The 22781-nt window shown below is 34.1% G+C and overlaps 1 protein-coding gene across 1 annotated transcript in view; it reads left to right on the top strand.

Moving 5' to 3' along the window:
- Positions 1-2934: 2934 nt before the first annotated feature.
- PDZRN4 (PDZ domain containing ring finger 4) overlaps positions 2935-22781 on the top strand; it is a 169195-nt gene continuing 149348 nt past the window's right edge. Inside the window, exon 1 of the mRNA XM_049783884.1 lies at positions 2935-3003. Within this exon, the coding sequence (XP_049639841.1) occupies positions 2935-3003 (69 nt within the window). The remainder of the gene's footprint in view (positions 3004-22781) is intronic.

A 22781-nucleotide genomic window follows, 5' to 3' on the forward strand; every position in this document is an offset into this window, starting at 1 on the left:
TCTTCCTTAAATTTTATATTTCAGCCTTCATATCATGGCAAGTGTATCAGATTTTGAGTTCCACTGCAACTTGGAGCAATTTTAACATGAATTAAAAGTTTTAACATGAAATAAAACTTATTAAAATAACTCTCTAAAATTGGAAAATTTGACATATTTTTAGACAATCCACTTATTTTTCCCCAAATATGTTCATAAATGCATATTCTCTGCTAATGTAACCCATATCCCATATTGATACTTCCCACAAGAAATAATATATAATCCACTACTGTATCTAAACCATGATTCATGGTTCCTGTGTGCTTCACATTTTACATTATATTGTAAGAATTTGAAGTTTTGTCATTAGAAGATTTAATTTTTACATCAAAAATTTTTTAAATTATGGGCCGTTTTATTCAAGTTACCCTTCAAATTTTAAAATACACAAAGTAGCCAAAGATGGAAGCTTTCCAGGTCAATATTTACTAAATGATTGTACAAGCTGCCATTGCTTGCTGAAATAAAAACAAAAGGAGACTCGTAATGAACAAAGAAAATAAAAAAAAATGCTGATAAAAGAATAACTTCAATTTGAAATTTCTTAATTTATTGAGATGTTTATTATTTGATGTTTGATAACTAAGAAAAGAGTTTATGATTGCTAATTTGGCAAAAAAAATCTAACTACAAAATATAAAATGAAGTTCTAAATAAGTAATAGATTTAATATTTGAATTACAAAGTTAGCTTCCAAAATGGTTTGCAATTTCAAAGATGTGTTTTGTTAGTGGAAGAAATAATTTTCATTGTTTTAATGTATCCTAATTCCTTAGTATTACTTTTTAGTAAAATTTAGACACCTGAGACACATTCTTTCACAGCTAAGAAATATGGCATACTTAATATGTAGCATATACTTGCTTTTAGAATATAACCTCTAACATAAATATACTTTATGTGTAATGCTATAGAGTCATAAAGAAAATTTTAAACGCTTCATACATACACATATTTACATATTTATTCATACATATAAATGCAAGTACCACTGCAGCAGCTAAGGAAATTCTTCCATTTGTGGCCATCATTTATTTTCATAAAAACCCCTTCAAATACTCTTTGGAATATATTATGTCTATAAAGAACCAAATAATTAATATCTTGTGAAAGTGGTTTTGATATATAATAAGTTTTCATAAACTTTGTTTACATTACGTTTTCCTAAGTATGGAGGGCACTTTCATATATATTATTCAACTTGGCTTTCATCCAAGCTGTGATGTGAATTAGACATAAAATACTGGATTAATACATCCTATGGGAAATGACTGATAAGCAGCAAATGATTGTTCATCTCTTGGCTACTCTATGGTGGTGAGGTGTTATTAGTTGCAAAGCCAATTTGTTAACAATTAGTACTCATTATAATCATTTTCTATTATCGATTCTAAGCATTTGACAAGGCACTCTCAGGAAACTGGGCACCAGAAAGTAGCTATCCATTAATGTTAAGCTGTTAAATAACCTCGAGATCCAACACCATTTCTAACTCAGGCATCCAAGTAATTATTTTTACTTTAGAACCCACCTGCTATCTTGCCCAGTTTAAAGATGTGCTGGAATAATGGCATTCGTTTTAATTAGCAGAGGTTGCAGAAAAGTCAGCATAGAGACAAAAGAAATGTTTTCTAGTATGTGTTCTAGCTTTTGATAATGTATCCTTAGGAAACAAAATCGCAAACTTGCAATAAAATAGGCTATTTTTTGAGTGTGGCATAAATGATACTCTTCCATTAAATGAAAAATAAAAAAGCGTTTTTTAAATGTGTGTTCATGTTTGTGCATTGTGAATTTTAACTAGAGAATCACAAATATATCCTTGTGCATTGTATTAGAATTTAAATGTGCCCATGACAGCTTCTTGAAATATTGTATGACTGAAATATTACATATGACTTAAATAAAATTAGCATAATTACCCGATGCATTTGAAATTTTTCTCAGTGAAACCATTATTTAATCTAATTTTGAGATATGGATCTATACACATTTCAGTGTTTCAAATTTATATTTGATAGATCCAGCCTTATTCCTAAGTAAAATATTTATTTTCTATTTAAATTTTGCCTTCTCATATCTCATACTAGTTTAAATGTTATTTAGGTATCTAAGACCCATAAGTGTTTCTTTCCAGTGAGTAACGGTCTTTATATACAAACTGTTAGATTACTTTCATCGCTTTTAAATGAACTCCAGCAATACTCTATCTCTGCTTCTTTTCCACATCACCTTTAATTGTTTTATGCATTTAAGTAATTGCTCCTGTTCATTTTCTCCCACACGGAACCATGCTGTACATATTTCTTCCAAATATTACACATAAATTGCACTAAAAAGTTTTAATAGCTGAATCTCTATTTCCCTTATTAGAGCTACCACAGGGTAGACATTAAGTGTATATTCTTTTTAAAGTGCCTTATGCACAATCCTTCCTATCCTTAGTAAATAGGGATGGTGTTGACACAAACGAATTTTGTTTAACCACACTACATTTGGCTCTTAATTAGTAAATATTCATCTGTCACTAGCAGCAGCTCTGACACTTTTCCCTGCTAACGTGTTCTGTCATAAATAATCAATGAGGAAATATTAATATTCATGAACTGGAATCGATGTAGTCATGTGCACTGATGCAGAGACAGAGGGGGAGTTGCCATGAACTGACTGGAAACTGCTTGTGTAGCATGAGCGCAAGAATACTTAGAGACAGCAAACGGGAGCATGCTGCTAGATATCCACATCCTGGCTTGTGCTTTCAGCGGTTTGTCTGTCTCTGGATTAAGTGACCGATGAAAAACAGTACACAAGGCTGGAGGGTGATTCCCTGGCAGTTCAACTTGTCTTTCAGTTCTGGGGAAATTGTAAGATTTGCTCTTTCTTCTGCTTAGAATGGGCTGCAATTTGTGCACTTTTCAGAAAAGAGAGGAACATTACAAACTGCTGTACGAAGTTTCCCAGGTGAGTGCAGGGTCTGTTATAAGCAATGAAAACAGCCAGGATTTGTGTTTTAGCTGAAAGGTGCTAAATTAATTATTGTTTTATTTTTTTCCTTTTAGGGAGACTAGAATCTAGGGCAGACTTGATACTTGTTTCTGTTCTTGTTGTTGTTTGTTCGTTTCTGGGTTTTGTTTGTTTGTTTTTTAGTTTTGTGTGGCATCTCTAGTTCCTTGACACTCCCCCTTTAGATGACTTAAGGTTCATTTGAAACAAACAAACAAACAAACAAACCTTTTTTTTTAAATCTCTTACCAATTTGCCAGTGAGGCATTTGACTACAGAGAATGGCACTGACATCAGTTCTGTAGTATTTTGCTATCTTAAGGCAGCTTTTCTTTTGGAGTAGTGTTGACACTTCAAAATCAAATTTATCATTGTGCACATTAGGATTTAATGAGAACTATTGTCTATTATTTTAAATATACAGTTAAAGGGTTTTTTAATCAAAGTTGGTTAGTCATTAGAGTCATATGATTAATTATGAATACATGCTTTGGTTTCCTATCTGATATATTTATATCATAAGATAAAAATTTGATGCCGTGTTCTGCACTGTTCTTACTGGGAGATAAAAGAATTCTCTTATGCCTTGTTCTTGGATCTTTATATATTTTTGTCTGTTTAACACAAATTGAAAGAGCTCATTCCAGGTCTGTCTGTGACCTAGAAAAAGTTGTATAAACCCAGATGTTTCCTTAATCTTTGAAATTATTATCATAAGAACAAAACTCTATACACATCTTCATATTACCAGTAGAAGTGATTCTATTATTTCACCATTTTATTTTGCTTAAATCCATATTTCTGATTTTGTAAAATAGTTTAGTATTCTCTTATTTCTGCTTTGTTCCCTATGTCACGCATTATTAGTTTTCTTTTTAGACAATCTTGTTGATTAAAGACAATCTCTGGAATGTCGGTGGTCTATGTACACTGCAGTGCCAATAGCCACAGTTCACTGGTTTACTCAGAATTCCTCCTGATGTGATTCAGTTCACAGTGGGCTAATTACAAAGTGGATTTTCTGCACATGAAGCAGCCTCCTCAGTTGCAGTGTTAATGCACATTTTCATGGTAATATGATCAGAGGCTCGTTATCCATTTCCCAAAATGATCCTGTGCATTAATTAAATATAAAAATGACTATTATAACCAGAGAGCAAAAAAAAAGAAGATTAATATGGTTAATTATTTCAGGGACAATACCTTTTTGCTTCATTTTTTTTAACGAACATTCAAGTTTAGGTTATGATGTTATTCATCTCCCAGCTATGTTCTCATTAGCTTTGACACATGAAAATGGTATCAAGGTGGAAGACTTTGCTTACTTTGGCTTATTCAAGTTTGTCCATTTTTGTTTGGATCATGGAGAAGCAGACAGGTTTATTAATCATTCATTTTTTTCTCTGAATTACTAAATGAATACAAAAAAATTACTAAATGAATACAAATAGGAGGTGGCATCCTATTTAGTTATGCCATGGTCGATAATTATATTCTAAGACATTAATCAGAATCATGGCATTCAAAAGCACATACTATATTAGAAGGCTTTGTTATGATTTCTTAAAATGCATGCCTGGAACTTTTTGCGTTTATGTGCAACCTTTCTCTTGAGACTTAAAAAAAATCACTATTTACTATGACAAACTTACTGCTCCATATATTTATCTCTATAATATTTAATTTTAACTAAGTTAATCTTTATAGATTTAATTTATTCTCTATTCTTGAGTTCTTTAAGAGAGGACATAAGTTCTTTAAGAGAGGAGGTAAAAAATGAAATATTTGCTTTCATTTTACTGGCTTGTAGTAGATAAATTGAAGTATCAGATTAAAGGTCTTGTAGGTGTTCTTAAAGGGGAACCCTCTTGCAGTTTGTCTCTAGCTTTGCCTCAATTTTAGTGAATTAATTGAATAGATAAGATATCAAAGGAAACCAATGAAACACCCTTCTAATACATTGGTACCTCTGTGTGGTGCTGCAAACTAGATTCTATTTTTATGTGGACTATAGGCAATTCAGAGAACACATGAAAGTGAACATGCTCTAAACCAGGTATTTATGACATTCACAAAACTGACTTCATAATAAAAGTATATTACCTGCAAAAAGTGACTTGAGACTGGAAGCTTAAGCATTCCTAACTGTTAAAAATGCTAACACTAACAACTGAGAGTTCAAATCATATTTAACCATAGACTAACAGGTCACCACTCTTGCTATTTCCTTTGTCACTATTTCTTAAAAACTATGAGACACACAATTCCAAGCATGGAATCCAAACAACAATAATTAACTATAAAAACGTGCTTTTCCTGGAGGGAAGTAGATATTCTGTTGGCAGATGTAGTACTAGAATGCTGTGCACATGGGGACTTATTAACATATTGTAAACATAATGCTTCAAAATTAAAATATTTATAAAATGATTGAGTCTATCCTCTCAAGAAAAAATAAAAGGTTCCTGTTAAGAGAATGGCTTAGGGATGGGTAGGAACATGAGGGCATTGGTGGGGAAATGCTGTGTTTGGTGTTGAAAAATTGTATTATTTATAGCTTTGTAAAGCACGGCAGTTAATAATTTTTCAAATTTTGACATGTTAAATATTACTAGGACATGTGATCATTTAAGATTAGCTCTGACATGATTCAGTGAAAAATATGTTTTCTATAAACAGAAACATAATCATGTTAATTCTTCTATTTAACAACTATTGAATTTTGTTCTTTGTAGACTTATCAGTTTTCAAATATGGACCAATTACTATGACACTTCTGTCTAATAACTTCAATAAACAAAGCAACTCTGAAGTAATCAGATATTTTTGCTGGCATGTAAAATAAAATAAAAGTGTATTCATATTTATTTTTTCTAATTTTTAAATTTTCCCATAGAGAGAAATAAACTTTTAATTGTCATAATTTAAAGAAACTTATTCAAGAAAATTTTTCCAACTGGTCTGAGTAAAATAGGCTTAAATATGAATACAAATTCAAAAGCAATTTTATGGCATTTTTAAACATCTCTTCTGTTATCTGGGACACAATTATTATCTGCACTGAATATAGAGCACATCTAAAGTTGATTGCTTAATAACATCTTAAAATAACAAATGCAGTACCTTGAAAAATGTCCTTTGAGCAACATTAACTGAATTGCCTATTTCTCATTAATCTGATTAAATAATCACCTACCAAGACACTGCTATTGTTCGGGATTTGTTACCTAATCATAAGTAAATTTATGAGTGAGGTCATATGATAGTACTTATATTTTTAACTTGAAAGTTTTATTTTTATACTAATGAACATGATTTTATTAATGAACATGATTAGTGATTGTTTATTGGTGTTGAATCATTTAAAATAGGACACCTATTTAAGTTAATAAATTATTCTTTTTAGGATTGAATTAAAATTGTATAATGTTATCTAAATATTCTACTTACTCACTTGCCAAATGATAAAGAAAGCATTTTCTTCTATCTCAAAACAGCAAACAACAAATATAGAATAGAGCTGCCTCTCCAGGCAATGTCACTGTGACTATTGTCTTTCTCTAACTTGATACTATTATATGACATAGAGTTGATTTATTTATTTGAATGGTGTGGCACAGATCAAAGGTCACCTCCCAACCAGCATTCATGAATTAGTACATAAACTGAGCAGACCTGCACTGAAAGGCACTGCAATCTATTGTTGTTACAAAATTGGCAGCAGCTAATAGAGAACACTTATATTCTAGGCATTCTTTCACCTTGAGCATGTTTTCACCTAATTCTCAACAAATCCAACAATGAGTTAAAGAATAACTTTCCATAGTTTTAAGTGAAACTGTTTTAGTCTTTATTTTAGCTTGTTTCATTATTCTCCTATAGTATCCTTTCTCTAATTACTATCTTATGTCTCTCAGAAATATACTTTGTTTTAGACTCTATAAGACGATTCGTAAGGTTATAATTTCTTTATCATCGTCCTTGTTTAAGTTTTATTTGTATTGACTTATTGGTTACTTTATATAATTATTAATAGTTTTGTTACAGATTTATGTGCAATAGTTGCCATTTCACTAACAAAGTTCCAGTGGTACTCTATAACCAAAAATGAATCTTTTTCATAGCCCATTTCTTTGCCCGTGTAACTCATAATTTTTTATTGAATCTAGGAATTATTTTTGCTGTCTATTTTAAGTATTTTTCATTATTTTTAATTCTACACCTGTATTACCTTTGCCATACTTTTTTAAAACTTATTTATTTCCCCATATTCTTTAACTCTAATGAAGTTCTTGCTTCGTGCTCTCAAGAAAACACACACAAAAATAGGACTGATTTCTGTCTTTTTTCTCTCATAGTGACCTTCTGGTTATTTAATTGCTATGCATTCCCAGCATCAATCCTGGCCTCCTCATAACTCAATTTTTAGTAAATCTCTCTGATATGGTAAGAAATTTATAGTTAATAAGTATGCTAGTTCACTTTGATGACTGTTGCTGGAATGTTTATATGAAATACTCAGTGACTTTCAAATTTTGTACAATAAATCAAAATTTATTCTGGTATAACAAAGAAAGTCCAAATTATGTTGTAGGTTCCTTTCTGGTTTTTCAAAGTTACCAAACTTACTTAATGCAATTTTCAACACTCTACCAATATTTGTCTTTTCTTGTTAAATTAGCATCTCAATTAGGGTTCTTATAGCATTTTAAATTGAATTAACATTTTTGGGGGAACTACAGCAAACATGTTCAAAGTTTAATCCTGTCTCTTTCCTCAAGAATCACTCAAGAAGGACCCTATTTGCATGGATATCAAACTTTGGTCAGCTACATACAAGGCAAATACACTACTCTCTATACAATCTCTAGTCACAGTCCTTTAACTGAAAATATTTTTAAATACCTGATCTCTCATTTTGAATTCCTGTAATATTTTGCTTATATTTACATGTAGTTCTTTATCATAGCTAAATTGTTTTTGGCTTTGGTTTTGGTTTTGGGGCCACACTCAGTGGCATTCAGGGGTTACTCCTGGCTCTGTGCTCAGAAATTGCTCCTGGGAGGCTCCGGGGACCAAATGGGATGCCAAGGATCAAACCTAGATCTATCTCGGGCCAGCCAAGTGCAAAGCAAACGGTTGCACTACTGCTTTGCAATTGTTCATGCCTCCATAGCTAAATTATTAACTCCCTGAAGGCAGGTCAATTGCTTGAACATAAATTAACCCAACCATGCTCTACATCAGACACTCACTCTGATGCTTTCTTTGAATACCCAAAAAGTAATATTTAGAGTAATCTGCTTTATCTATAGTATCTGCTACATGGCCTCTTTTAATAATGCCTAGTATTAAAATGAAACAGCATGTGAAGAGCTAGAGCAGGGGTGGTGAACAAGTTCGACATAAAGAGCCAAAATTTTAAACTGTGAGAGTCAGAGAGCCACACCACGCAGTGACCTGCCAAAACAAACACACAAAAGCATATAATTTTAACAATAATATATGAAACACATTAGCAATTAAGTTGAAGAATCAGTTTTTATATTTTCTTTTCTCAGAATTTTGTGTTGTGGAACAAGTGATGAATAAAATGATTAGAATGTAAAGTAATGGAGAGAGATCCAGACAGACATAGAGTTATAAAGGAGGCTTTCTATAAATTGAAGCTACAAATTAGTTGTCTGTGTCTAGTGTGTCCCATAGTGAGAATGGGATGTACCGAGACAATCAGATACTTTGTAAGTAAACCAGAAGACTGAAAAGAAAGCAGAAATAAATAGAAAATTCTCGTAATAGCTTATTTTCTGTTTCAGTATATTCCCATAATCCATTTCATTTATTTTTAATAATGCCTAGTATTAAAATGAAACAGCATGTGAAGAGCTAGAGCAGGGCTGGTGAACAAGTTCGACACAAAGAGCCAAAATTTTAAACTGTGAGAGTCAGAGAGCCACACCACGCAGTGATCTGCCAAAACAAACACACAAAAGCATCTAATTTTAACAATAATATATGAAACACATATTGCATTTTTTTTAATTTTGAGTGAGGGTCAAAATCCTGCAGTGATGGTGAAGGTGTGCTGCATCCTCCACACTAAGAACTAACGGCCAGATGTGACCCAACATGTGACACACGGGTCCCCCACTCTCTTGTCCGTGCAGTTGTTTCTGAGGGATGGGAGACGGGACTACGCCCTTGGAGATCTCTCCTCAGAGGTCCCTCCCCTCCTCAGAAGCAGCAGAACAAAATCCAAACTTGGCAAAGAGCCACAGTATACAAAAGAATGAGAAGTGGCAAAGACCCGCATTCATTTTGGCCGAGAGCTGCAGGTGGCTCGAGAGCCGAATGTTCGCCACCCCTGAGCTACAGAGATAGTTCAGATGTTAGGGCACAAACTTTGAATGCAGCTTACCCTCATTTGTTCACTAGTACCACATTGTCCCTTGAGTAATAGTAGACAGTAGAACTGCTAGGAGAGATAATCCCTAGCACCACCAACTTTGTTGTCCAGGATCCCTGCTCTGTCAGCATAAATGGGAGATCATCTAAACATAAATAACTCAAAAATAATAAAATGCATAACAAATGTGAAAACATAATAATAACATCATGAATCATATGCATAGAATCTAAACCTTTCAACAGTCCAGTAAATTGTCAATAAGCTTCTATTGCCCAATATATGTGAATTCCCAATCTTTGACAAGGTGAATTCAAAGATAAACGTGTGAGTTCTTACTTTATACACACATACACACACATATTAGAAGATAAACACATAAGCAGAAGTTTCTCTACTTTGTGGTAAATGAAGTATTAGTAGAAATATTGAATATTCCTATAAAAGTAAAAAAAAGTAATGAAATTTGGGGAGTAGGAGAATATAAAAAATCAAGAAAGAAACAGAAAGGACAGAAAGAAGAGGTAGCTCAGAAGGTAGCATTTTGTGTGCTGGAAGTCTATTTTTGATCACAGCACCCCATAGACTCTCTAAGCTTTTCAGGGTGCAACTTCCATCGATAGAGCCAGGAACACAGAGCTGGTTGTGGCCAAAAGGGAAATAAAAGACAAACGTGGGGTTGGAATTATAGCACAGCAAGTAAGGTACTTGCCTGTATGAGGCCAACCTGGATTTTATCCTCTGCATCCCATGTGCCTCCAACCCCAACTCGCCAGAAGTAACTTCTGAGTGCAGAGCCAGGAGTAAGCCTTGAGCACTGACTGCGAGGAGGGGAAATAAAGACAAATAATGAATAGTAAAATTTTCTCTGGGGATAGAAAATGGGTACTATTGTGACTGGGTTTGTAGAGCTAATAAACTGGAAATAAAATCTAAAGTAAGGGAAAATCCCCTAGGAGATGCTAAGAGGTTTGGACCGGAATGTCCACAATGCCCTGTTTTATTTGGTTGTTTACTTACTGGCAATTTTTCACATAAAGTCTGCCCTCTGTGGAACTTGGAAGGCTAGGACCACTCCGGGAGATGCTAACTGGTAGTTTTGGTTGATGGTTCAGTCTTCAGATCAGCATTGTAGTAGGGTTTGGGGGCTATGAGGGTTATACATGGCCATCCTGAGGGGATCAAAACTTAGACCTTGTCACATTCTAGGAATGTGTTTTACTATTTGAACTGCATCCCTGGCTTCTGTGTGTGCACACCTCACATGTCTGTGTGCATTTTAGAGATCACATAGATAGAGTGTAAAGAGTGTAAACTTGGTTATTATATGTATCTTGGAGAAAACCGGTTAATGTCGATAATATAGTATTGCATGGTGATTGTTAACAAAGGATAGCAGTATAGAAAAAGTGGGAAGGTCAAAATTGGAAATTTTGTGGAGATAAATGACATAGATTTTGTTCTTGCTCATTTGTTTGGGGCTATAACTGGTGATACTCAGGGTTTTCTCTTGGCTATACACTCTGGAATTAATTATTCCTCGCATTTTAAGGAGATCATATGTATTCTTGGATCAAATTGTGGACAGCTGCATGCAAGCAAGCACCCTATTCACTACACTCTCTTTAGACCCTCAATAGGTTTTTGATCTGTGAAACTGGGTAGCAAAATGCACAAAGAAACACAAGGGAATGGGTGAATTCTGGAATTGCTATTTATGATATATAAATATTTTGTAGTTAAGTAGAGTGAGTATAAATAATTAAAAACATCTATTTTTAAATAAGTGGTATCCAAGTCCCTCTTTAAGAAAATATTTTGCCTAAACGTTGAGTTCTGTCAGTGAAATTTATCTTCAACCCCTTCCCTTAAATTCAGAGATCCCTCTCACTCATGGTTACTTATTCCCCTAAGAAGTGACCCATAACTATATCAACAGGATATAAAATCCATTCAATCTTAGAACAATTTTATAAATATTATCTATGGTTTAAATTTTACTAGGGATATCTGATACTTTATTTCACTAAGTCCCATGCCCAATACAGTTTCTTCTACTTTCTACCAAGGGAATGTTTCTTTTTTTTTAAAATTAATTTCTTTATGAAAGCACTGTGATTACAAACTGTTTATTGTTGGGTTTTGCTGATACAACATACACCATACTTCACCAGTACACCCTTCCCACCACCAATATTTTCTCTCTTTTCTTTTTGACACTGTGGTTTGCATTATTGTTAATGGAGAGGTGACTTGTATGTCACTTTCTCCCCTTTCAACACCGATTTTCTGTCCAGAGCAATAAATTTCAACTATCATTGTTCTAGTAGATCCTTCTCTACTCTAACTGCACTCACCACTCTGTGGCCAGCCTTCTACCATGGGCTGGACCTTCTGACTCCTATCTCTATCGTCTCTGAATATTGTTACCATAGTGTCTTTTATTTTTCTTTTATCCCATAGAAGAATGAGATTATTCTTTGTATATCCTTTCCCTCTGGCTCATTTCACTCAACATAATATCCATATCCATTCATATATAGACAAATTTCATGACTTCATTTTTCCTAATGGCTGCATAGTAGTTCAACCACAGTTTCTTTAGCCACTCATCTGGTATTGTACACCTGAGGTGTTTTCAGATTCTGGCTATTGTAAATAGTGCTGTGTTGTACATAGGAGTGCAAAATACATTTTTGTATTGTGATTTTAGTTCTTGGGACATATCCCTAAGATTGATATTGCTAGATCACATGAAAGCTCAATTTCTAGCTTTTTGAGGAATGTCCATATAGTTTTTAAAAATGGCTGAACCAGTTTGCATTCTCAGTGAATGAGAGTTCATCTCTTCTCCCCGCATCCATGCCAGCACTGGTTGTTCTTACTTTTTGTGATGTGTACTAGTCTCTGTAGTGTGAGATGATATCTCATTGTTGTTTTGATTTGCATTTCCCTGATGATTAGTGATGTGGCAGGCTACAAAGGTAATATGCAAAAATCCATGGCTCTTCTATATACAAACAGTGAAAGAGAAGAAAATATAATTAAAAAATCCTATTCACAATTGTATCTCAGAAAACCAAGTACCTTGGAGTAAACTTAACTAAGGATGTAAAATATAGTTATATTAAAGAAAACTAGAAAACTGTGTCAAGTAATTAAAGAGGACACAAGGAAATGGAGACATATACCCTGCTCATGGATTGGGAGGATAAACATCATTAAAATGTCAATAATTCTTGGGGCTGGAGTGGTAGGGCGTTTGCCTTGCATGTGGCTGATCCAGGACAGACCTTGGTTAGTTCCCAGTGTCCCATATGGTCTCCCAAGCCAGGAGCAATTTCTGAGCACATATCTAGGAGTAAGCCCTGAGCGTCATTGGGTGTGACCCCATATCAAAAATAAAATAAAATGTCAATAATTCCTAAGCATTTTACAAATTTAATGCAATCCCTATGAAAATTTCCGTGACAGTTTTTAAAGATTTTACCACACTGGAATTCATATGGAAAAATAAATGTCCATGAGTAGCTAAAGTAATCTTTCTTAGCAGGCATTGCAGTTAATTCTGTCTCAAATTTTCTTCTTAGAAAAACTGACCTGAACAGATGGCAAGGATGTTAATTATAGGGACTTAAGTGAAGAAATACAGACAAAATTCAGAAAGAGGTGGAATAAAAGAGAAATCAAAAGATTACTTTGGAGTATGTCAAATTATCAAAAGTGAAGTTAACTGAAGTTAAATATTTCACAAAGAAATACAAAATTTCTTAGATTTGTATTAGTTAATGCAAAATTATTTAAATTGTAAATATAAAATATAAAATGAAGCAACTTTTAATAACTGATATAAATTGATATATACAATGTTTTCATTTAATGAGAACTATTTTTTGCTTTCTCCATATAAACACTGGATATTTGTGTCAACAACTTAGCAAATAGTTTTGCTCCTATTGACTCTACAAGTATTCTGAATTTGCTATTCAAATTGCATAATTTGATTGGTAAAGTCATTAGCTTCAGTTTTGGTTAAGATGTTTTTCTGAGGCAGGAGAGATAGCATAGAGAAGGTCATTTTCTTTGCATGCAGAAGGATGCAATGGCTACTGATGGAATGGGATCAACTATTTAGCCAATATTCATCAAGTAAGGGGTTCATATCTAATATTTACAAGGTACTGATAGAACCTGGTAAGATAAAACCATCTAGCCCTTCCAAAAATAGGAGAAGAAATGAACAGACTCTTCCTCAAAGAAGAAATACAGATGCCAAAAGTCACTGGAAAAAATAATAATAAGATACCACCTCACACTACTAGACTGGCAGACATTACAAAGAACAAGCACCACCAGTCTAGCCTAGATGGGGGTAGAAAGGTGTGAATGCCAACTAGTTCAATGTTTTTGGAAACAATATAGATATTCCTAAGAAACAAACAAACAAAAAAGAAACCCTATAATTTGGACTCTCACCTAATACAGCAATACTATTTCAAGAGATATACCCTAGGAACCCCAAGACAATGCGGAAAGCCCTCTGCGCTTTTATTTTTTGTTGTAACACTACTTACAATAGCCGGAACTTGGAAACAGCCCAAGTGTCCAAGAACAGATGAGTGGCTAAGAAAACTGTGATAACTCTACATTATGCAATACTGTGCCATTGTTAGAAAAAAATGGTTATGGGGCCAGCGAGGTGGCGCTAGAGGTAAGGTGTCGGCCTTGCAAGCTCTAGCCAAGGAAGGACCGCGGTTCGATTCCCCGGCGTCCTATATGGTCCCCCCAAGCCAGGGGGATTTCTGAGCGCTTAGCCAGGAGTAACCCCTGAGCGTCACCGGGTGTGCGCCCCCCCCCCAAAAAAAATGAGAGAAAGAAAGAGAAGCAAAATGCCTTCACTAGAGTCAGGCATGGTGTTGGGTGAAGAGAAACTTAAGGCATTGGTGGTGGTAAAGCTGTACTGGTGAAAGGTGTTGTATAATCTATCACTGAAACTCAAGTATGAACAATTTTGTAGCTATGAAGTTTAAATATAGTAATTATTATTAAAAACCTATATTATCAATATTAAAATAAATGCCTGAAAAGTACATAATTATAATGTACATTATGCTTTAGTGCTATATTTTCATGAAATCTACCCTTTTCCTGCTTTATTTTCATGCTTTATTTTGTAATTTTGAGTTTTATTTTGAAAATAACCAATCTTTCACTGTTTTAAAACTAAGTCAATGATTAATGAAAAGCTTACAAATATTTTATGACAATGTCTTGAATGAAAAGAAACTAGAAAAAAAGAAAAGAAACTAGATATTAAATTTTATGAAAATTGAATTATTTATTATTTCAGAACTCATATGAAAACATATGAAACAACAGTGATATAGGTCATTGAATGTTATAAGTAATATAGCCTACCATTAAATTTTAAGTAACTTCACATTCGTGAAGTGATCTTGATCAATTACCAAATTCAAACTAATTGAGACGTAACCTCTGACATGGTCTACTGGTGAGGGTTCCCAGTCCTAATTATATCAGTATACTAGTGACATAACCCAGCTCCCTCTTTTACCTTCTCCCACAAACACCTGGTTCTCACCTTGTGTAATAAAAAGAAAATTATTTTAAAACTGGCCCCTTATTTTGAAGTTTTCTTTGATCTCTTTGAGGTATTCATGCTCTTATTCATGTGTTTCATAGATCACAGAAAATCCTGACTGGAAAAACTAATTAACTTGAGTTTTAGAACATCCTGTTGATATTCTTAAAGAAGTCATTTTATCTTTTATACATTGTTAAATATTAATGCTTTTAGAAGTGCATAACTGAATAACCTTAGAAAAATCTCTATTTAATATTATTAATTATATCATAGTATTTGCAAATTGTAAAAACTATGAAGTGTGCATTGGGTCCCTCAAAAAGGACACTAAAGAACACAAAAAGTTTAGCAAATTACATTTTAGTTCATGAATGCTTTAATACACATTTATTAGCTTCTGGATTATATAAGAAGTCAAAAATTTATTAACACTAAACTGCATTTAAACACCTAACTGTGACATATTTTCTTTTGGTTTACACATAAAATTTTTGGGAGGGGGTGTTTGGGCCACAACCGGTGATGCTCAGGGGTTACTCCTGGCTATGCACTCAAAAATTGCTCTTGGCTTGGGGGACCATATGGGATAGATCCAAGATCCATCCTAGGTCAGCTGCATGCAAGGCAAATGCCTTACTGCTGCTCCAATCCTATATAAAATAATTTGATCACTCCTAGCAATGTTACCAATCGCAAATCAAAATATTTACTATTTTAGCCCAGTATTTTAACTATCTTAATTGATTGAAAGGGAAAATGTCTCTTTAATTACATGTGCTGCTTTAGGCTCATGATTCTGCAAAGACTGAGACAGAAATTTTCTGAAGATAGAGAGTAATCGAAGGACAACAATTATGTGGTAATTAAGGATGCAGTATTCAGCAGACACTATCTGCTTTTACAAAAAAGCATTGTAAAAAATGCCTGCTTTTCCTCTTATTTACTTTATAGATTTAGGTTTGATATTAAAGCCTTTAGTATATTTTAATTTTACTTGTGCATGACTTCAGAAGTATGAACTCATTTATTTTTGTGTGTGGGTGACAAGTTTGTCCAACATATTCATTTTATATTTTTGTTCCTTTATTGAAGATTAACTGATCATATACCTCAGGGTCTTTCTCATTATTTTCAAGTCTATTCCATTATTCAAGTACCATGTTTTTTTAATTACTACTGCTTTGTAGTATAGTTTGAAATTGGGGAAAGTGAAATTCTTTTCTCCCAAGTATTTCTTAGCTATTTGGTCGGGGGGATATTCCAGATAAATTTCAGGAATTTTTGATCCACTTATTTGAAAAATCTCATTGTTATCCAGAGAGAGAGAGAGAGAGAGAGAGAGAGAGAGAGAGAGAGAGAGAGAGAGAAAGAAGCCCTGGTAAACTTACAAAGTGTTATTCAACCATAAGAAAAGATAGTCATGAAAATTGCTTCTAGACAGAGGGACCTGGAAAGTTTCATATTGTAGAAATTAGAGGGAGAAAGACCAAAACAGAATGATCGTCTCACATGTGGAATATAAAGAAACATAATGGTGAAATAATACTCAAAGACAATGGAAACACAGTACACAAAAATATTATTCATTAGGAAAGATGCCTCTTGAGGAGTCTTGGATGAAACAGGGTAATATTTGTGGTAGAGGGAAATAATTACTTAGGAAAAATAGGTGGTACAGTATGTAGGTGGTACATATGAATATGCTATCAGTAATAGTACTATAAACCCCAATGAAAAATTTTTAACTTTTATTTATTTATTTATTTATTTATTGGTTTGGGGGCCACACCCAGTGATGCTCAGGGGTTACTCCTGGCTATGAGTTCATAAATTGCTCCTGGCTTGGGGAACCATATGGGACACCAGGGGATCGAACTGTGGTTCATCCTAGGCTAGCGTATGCCTTACCCCTGTGCCACTATTTCCAGCCCTGAAAAGTTTTAATTTTAAAAAGTGCCTCTTGTAAAGGAAGAATAATGGTTGGAAGTCAAAAAAAAATGTATGTGTAAGAGGCAGGAACAGGGAATCAACTAGTTTTAAAACACTATACTTGTAACAACCCAATTATAAGTAACTGAGATTTCATTGTGACTAAATGAAAAAAAATTCAGAATAATGAGTTTTATTCCATGCTTAAATTTTTTTAATTTTTTTCTTTATTTAAATATCTTGATTATAAATATGATTGTGATTAGGTTTCAGTCATGTAAAGAACACCCCCCCCTTCACCAGTGCAACATTCCCACCACCAATGTCCCAAATCTCCCTCCATCCAACCCCAACCCTACCTGTACTCTAGACAGGCTTTCCAGTTCTCTCATTCATTCACATGATTACAGTAGTTTTCAGTGTAGTTATTTCTATAACTGCACTCACCACTCTTTGTGGTGAGCTTAGTGGAGTGAGCTGGAAGTTCCAGCCCTCCTCTCATTGTCTCTAAGGATTGTTGCAAAGATGACTTTTATTTTTCTTAAAACCCATAGATGAGTGAGACTATTCTGTGTGTCTCTCTCTCCCTCTGACTTATTTCACTCAGCATGATAGATTCCATATACATCCATGTATAGGAAAATTTCATGACTTCATCTCTCCTGACAGCTACATAATATTCCATTGTGTATATGTACCGCAGTTTCTTTAGCCATTCATCTGTTGAAGGGCATCTTGATTGTTTCCAGAGCCTGGCTATTGTGAATAGTGCTGCAATAAATATAGGTGTGAGGAAAGGGGTTTTGTATTGTACTCTTGTGTTCTTGGGGTATATCCCTAGGAGTGGAATAGCTGGGTCGAATGGGAGCTCAATTTCCAGATTTTGGAGGAATCTCCATATCGCTTTCCATAGAGGTTGGACTAGACGGCATTCCCACCAGCAGTGGATAAGAGTTCCTTTCTCTCCACATCCCCTCCAGCACTGATTGTTTTCATTCTTTGTGATGTGTGCCAATCTCTGTGATGTGAGATGGTATCTCATCATTGTTTTGATTTGCATCTCCCTAATGATTAGTGATGAGAAGCATTTTTTCATGTGCCTTTTGGCCATTTGTATTTCTTTTTTATCAAAGTGTCTGTTCATTTCTTCTCCCCATTTTTGAAGGGATTAGATGTTTTTGTTTTTTTTTTTTGTAAAGTTCTGTCAGTGCCCTGTATATTTTGGATATTAGCCCCTTATCTGATGGGTATTGGGTGAATAGTTTCTCCTACTCAGTGGGTGGCTCTTGTATCCTGGGCACTATTTCATTTGAGGTTCAGAAGCTTCTCAGCTTAATATAATCCCATCTGTTGATCTCTGCTTTCACTTGTTTGGAAAGTGCAGTTTCCTCCTTGAAGATGCCTTTAGTCTCAAATGTCATGGAGTGTTTTACCTACATGTTGTTCTATATACCTTATGGTCATATCTGATATCAAAGTCTTTAATCCATTTGGATTTTACCTTCGTACATGATCATGCACCATGTTTAAATTTTAATCATCCTTAATTTAACTTGTAACTGTTGATTGCTATCTTTGTACTAAACTAATTTAGAACAGCAACATGTTTCTAAAGTGTTTGCAAAACATTTAGTTATAGAATTTATTGTATTGGCAAAGTTGAGATGACGTGAGTGAAACTTTTTCACTAATAATAACTGACGTTTTATATATAAACTGAATTTCACTTTATTTTCTTGTTTTTGACTTAGAAGAAATATTGTGAATTATTTCTAAAAGACAAAGGGGTCATTTTTCACATCATTAAAATGAATTGAATATATTTAAATATGAAATATATTGTTTTGGCATGAATTAGTTTAAAGAGAGTCTGAAATTTGTGGTAATATTTGAGAGTAATGAATAATAAGAAATGGACTGTTGAGAGTGTTAGAAAATTACAAAATTTGAGGCCTGTTTAAATTTTAGGCAGGTAAGAGGCTTGGCTTATCTATTCATCTGATTTTGGAAACGTGGGTTGCTTATAGATACTGGCTATGGTAAATAGTGAATCAATGAACATTGGCGTTCAAATGACTTTTTAGCCTGGTGTTTTGGGTCCCTAGAGTATATTTTAGTCACAGTATTGTGGGACATATGGAGAATCAATTTCTATTTTTCTGAAAAAATACTTTTCCAAAAGGGCTAAAGCATAGACACTCCCAACCACAGTTCATAAGGGTCCCTTACCTCTGTATCCTTGCCAAAATTGATTGATTTGCTTTGTGATAAATGCCAGTATCTTTGGTGTGAGATGGTACATGATAGATCACTATTGTTTTGATATGTGTTTTTCTGACAATTAGTGATATAGAACATTTTTCATGTCTTTTGATCATCTGTAAAGTATGTACATCACATCTCCCCATTTTTGATGGGGTGGGATAAATTTAAATTAATTTTAAATTATAAGAGATTGTATATATTATCTATAATATATAACCTCTCTGTATATAAGACATTAACCCTTTACTGGATAAGTGGTGGGAAAATAATTTCTCCCAAACTATGATCTGTCTTTGTATCTGGCCTTCATTGCCTTGGATGTTCAGAGGAGCTTCTTAATTTAACGTAGTCCCTTTTGTTTATCTTTACTTCCACTTGCTTGGTCAGTGGCATTTCATCTCTAAAGGTGCCTCTAGTGTAAATGTCATTAGAGTTTAATGTAGTAGCATTTGTTGATCTTGGCTTCCACTTGTTTGGCCAGTGGAGTTTAAAATCCCTGGAGATGCTTTTAGTTTAAATGTCATGGAGTTTTCTGCCTACAATTTTCTCTGTCTACCTGACAGTTACAGATCTGATATCAAGGCCTTTAATCCATTTTAATTTGATCTTTGTGAGTGGTGTTAGAGCAAGATTTGAGTTCATTATTTTTGCATGTAGTTGACCAGTTTTCCAAGCACCACTGTTTGAAGAGGAATTCCTTGTTACACTTTGTATTTCTTGATCCTTTATCAAAAATTAATTGTTCATAAACCTGGGAATCTAACTCTGTATATTCAAGTCTATACCACTGGTCTAAGGGTCTATTATTATTATTATTCTGATACTATACTGTTTTAAAGACTGAATACTGCTTTATAGTATTGTTTAAATTTGGATAAAATGATTCCCCCATCATTTTTTGCTAAGGATTGCTTTAGCTATTTATGAAAGTTTATTTCTCCATATAAATTTCAAGAGCATTGGATCCATTACTTTGAAAAATGTCATGAGAATTTGTATAGGAGTGCATTAAATTTGTAAAATGCTTTAGGAAATATGACATTTTGGGGGAATTTTGAGGGGGGTACACCAGATGACACTCAAGGATTACTCTTGATTATGCACTCTAAAATTGCTCTTGGCTCAGGATGCCAGGGATCAAACCCAGGTCGTCCTGGGATAGCTACGTGCAAGGTAAATCCCTACCACTGTGTGATCACTCTGGACATACTTACATTTTAATTATGTTAATGCTCCCAATCCATGAGCAGGGTATATATGCCCATTTTCTTGTGTCCTCTTTTATTTTTTTGAAGCAGTGTTTTGTAGTCTATATTAAACTTAGAAGCTTGTGTACCTCAAAGGAAATAGTGACTAGGATAAAAAGGTTATCTATGGAATGGGAGAAACTATTCACCAAATAACCAGCAGATAAGGTGTTAATATCTAAGATATTAGCACTGGTCGAATTTGAATTTTGTAAGGAAAAATATCTAACTCCATTCAAAAATTTCAAGAAGAAATGAACAGACATTTTCTCAAAGAAGAAATACAGATGTCCAAAAGGCACATGAAAAAATGTTCCTCATTACTACTCATCAGGGAGATGCAAGTCAAAACAACAATAAGATATTATATCACACCACAGATACAAGCACACATCACAAAATAAAAACAAGAACAACCAGTGCTGGCATGGATGTGGGAAGAGAGGTGGTGGGAATTCACTGCTAGTGGGAATGCAAACTGATCTAGCCTTTTTGGAAAACAATATGGACATTCCGTAAAAAGCTAGAAATTGATCTTCCATTTCACCTAGCTATACTTCTCCTAGAGATATACTCCAGGAACAAAAAGCACAATGCAACAATGCCTTCAACACTCCTATGTTTAGTTCAGCAATGTTTACAATATCCAGAATCTGGAAACAATCTAGCCATTAAGAAAATATAAAGTCATGAAACTTTTATACATGAATGTGCATGGAGACTATTATGATGTGTAAAATGAGCCAGAGGAAAAGGGATAGACATAGAATAATTTTACTCACTTTGAGGATATAAGAAAAATGAGAGATAGTATGGAAATAATACCCAGAGACATAAAGACAAAGATCAGTAGATCCAGCTCAGGGAAGAAAGCTTGCCACAGAGTTGTGAGTGTAGCTAGAGTAGTGAAGGATCTCCTAGAACAATAATGGCTGGAACTGATGACTTTGGACAAGAATTTGGCTCTGAAAGGGAAGAAATTAACAGACAAATTATCCCTCCATTAACAATAATGCAAACCACATGTCAAAAAAAAAAAGAGAGGCGGGGGGGAAGGAGAGAGATAGAGAGATGCAATTTGCTTGCCCTAGAACAAGGCAGGAGTTTGGTGGTGTTTGGAGGGAGGGAAATGAGAGACATTGATGACAGGAAGGGTGAACTGTTGAAGGATGGTGTACAATGTATGGCTGAAATCCAACAATGAACAATTGTGTAATCACAGTTTTTAATAAAAGCAATTTTAGAAAAAGGAAAGAAAAATAATGGGTGAGAATTTCTCTAATCTTAGGAAGAATATGGGAGCTCTAAATAAATAAATAAATAAAAAGAACATGAAGAAATAAACATGTATTTTCCTTTCTCTCCCTTATGCTTTCAGGTATAAAATATATTTGAATCTATTTTGATTTCACCTTGTGCAAGTTGTCAAACATAATTTTAAGCCCAATTTTTGTAAGTGGCTAAAAATCTTCCCAACACCACTTATTAAATGGGCTTTCTTAAAATATATTAGGAGTTGTTTATAAAATTTTACTGGTCTGGAATTAAGTGCCAGAATGGTCCCTAAAAAGGTACCAGACTCTTTAGATTATGATTCTTTCTATTATATATGTATTGATTATTAAGAAATTACCTGTTTCCTACAACAATCTTGGGTCTGAATTATATGTAAAATGATATAAATATGGCCATTCCAGCATTTTTGAGTAATTAGTTTGTTTCTAATATTTGACTTTGAGACTTACTGTTCTGACTATTCATGTTTCTTTTAGATGACAAATTGTTGTACTCAAGTCTTAAGTCTATTTGCAGTTTCCTTTTTTGAGATTTTTAAAAATTATTTAAATAACTTGATTTACAAAGTTATTCATAATACAGTTGGATTTGTTTTTTTTTCTGTTAGAAAGCTGATCATGAAATAGTTCAAACATACAGCCTCCACCAGTGCACATATCCTACTCTTAATGTGCCCAGATTTTGTCCTGCCTTCCCCACTGTCTTCATCTGGGCAGATCTTTCTTCTGCCTACTTTTGTGGGATTTGAAGGATTGTTGACTGGAATAAGGGCTAATCTATTGGCCTAATGTGGATGGATAGTCCAGCTATCCAGTTGGAAGTTCATTACACAAGGACAATATGTGATCCTCATGGGATAGTGAGTGGGAGGTTATCAAGCAGCTATCTTTGCAGCTATTGATCAGGAATACATGGCTTCCACTAACGTGGTAGGCACCATGTGTCAGCTTCTTGAGCTCAGGTCTCCTGAAACCCACTGATTCCTTAT

The sequence above is a fragment of the Suncus etruscus genome, chromosome 11, assembly GCF_024139225.1.
Source record: "Suncus etruscus isolate mSunEtr1 chromosome 11, mSunEtr1.pri.cur, whole genome shotgun sequence".
Taxonomy (NCBI): Eukaryota; Metazoa; Chordata; class Mammalia; order Eulipotyphla; family Soricidae; genus Suncus; species Suncus etruscus.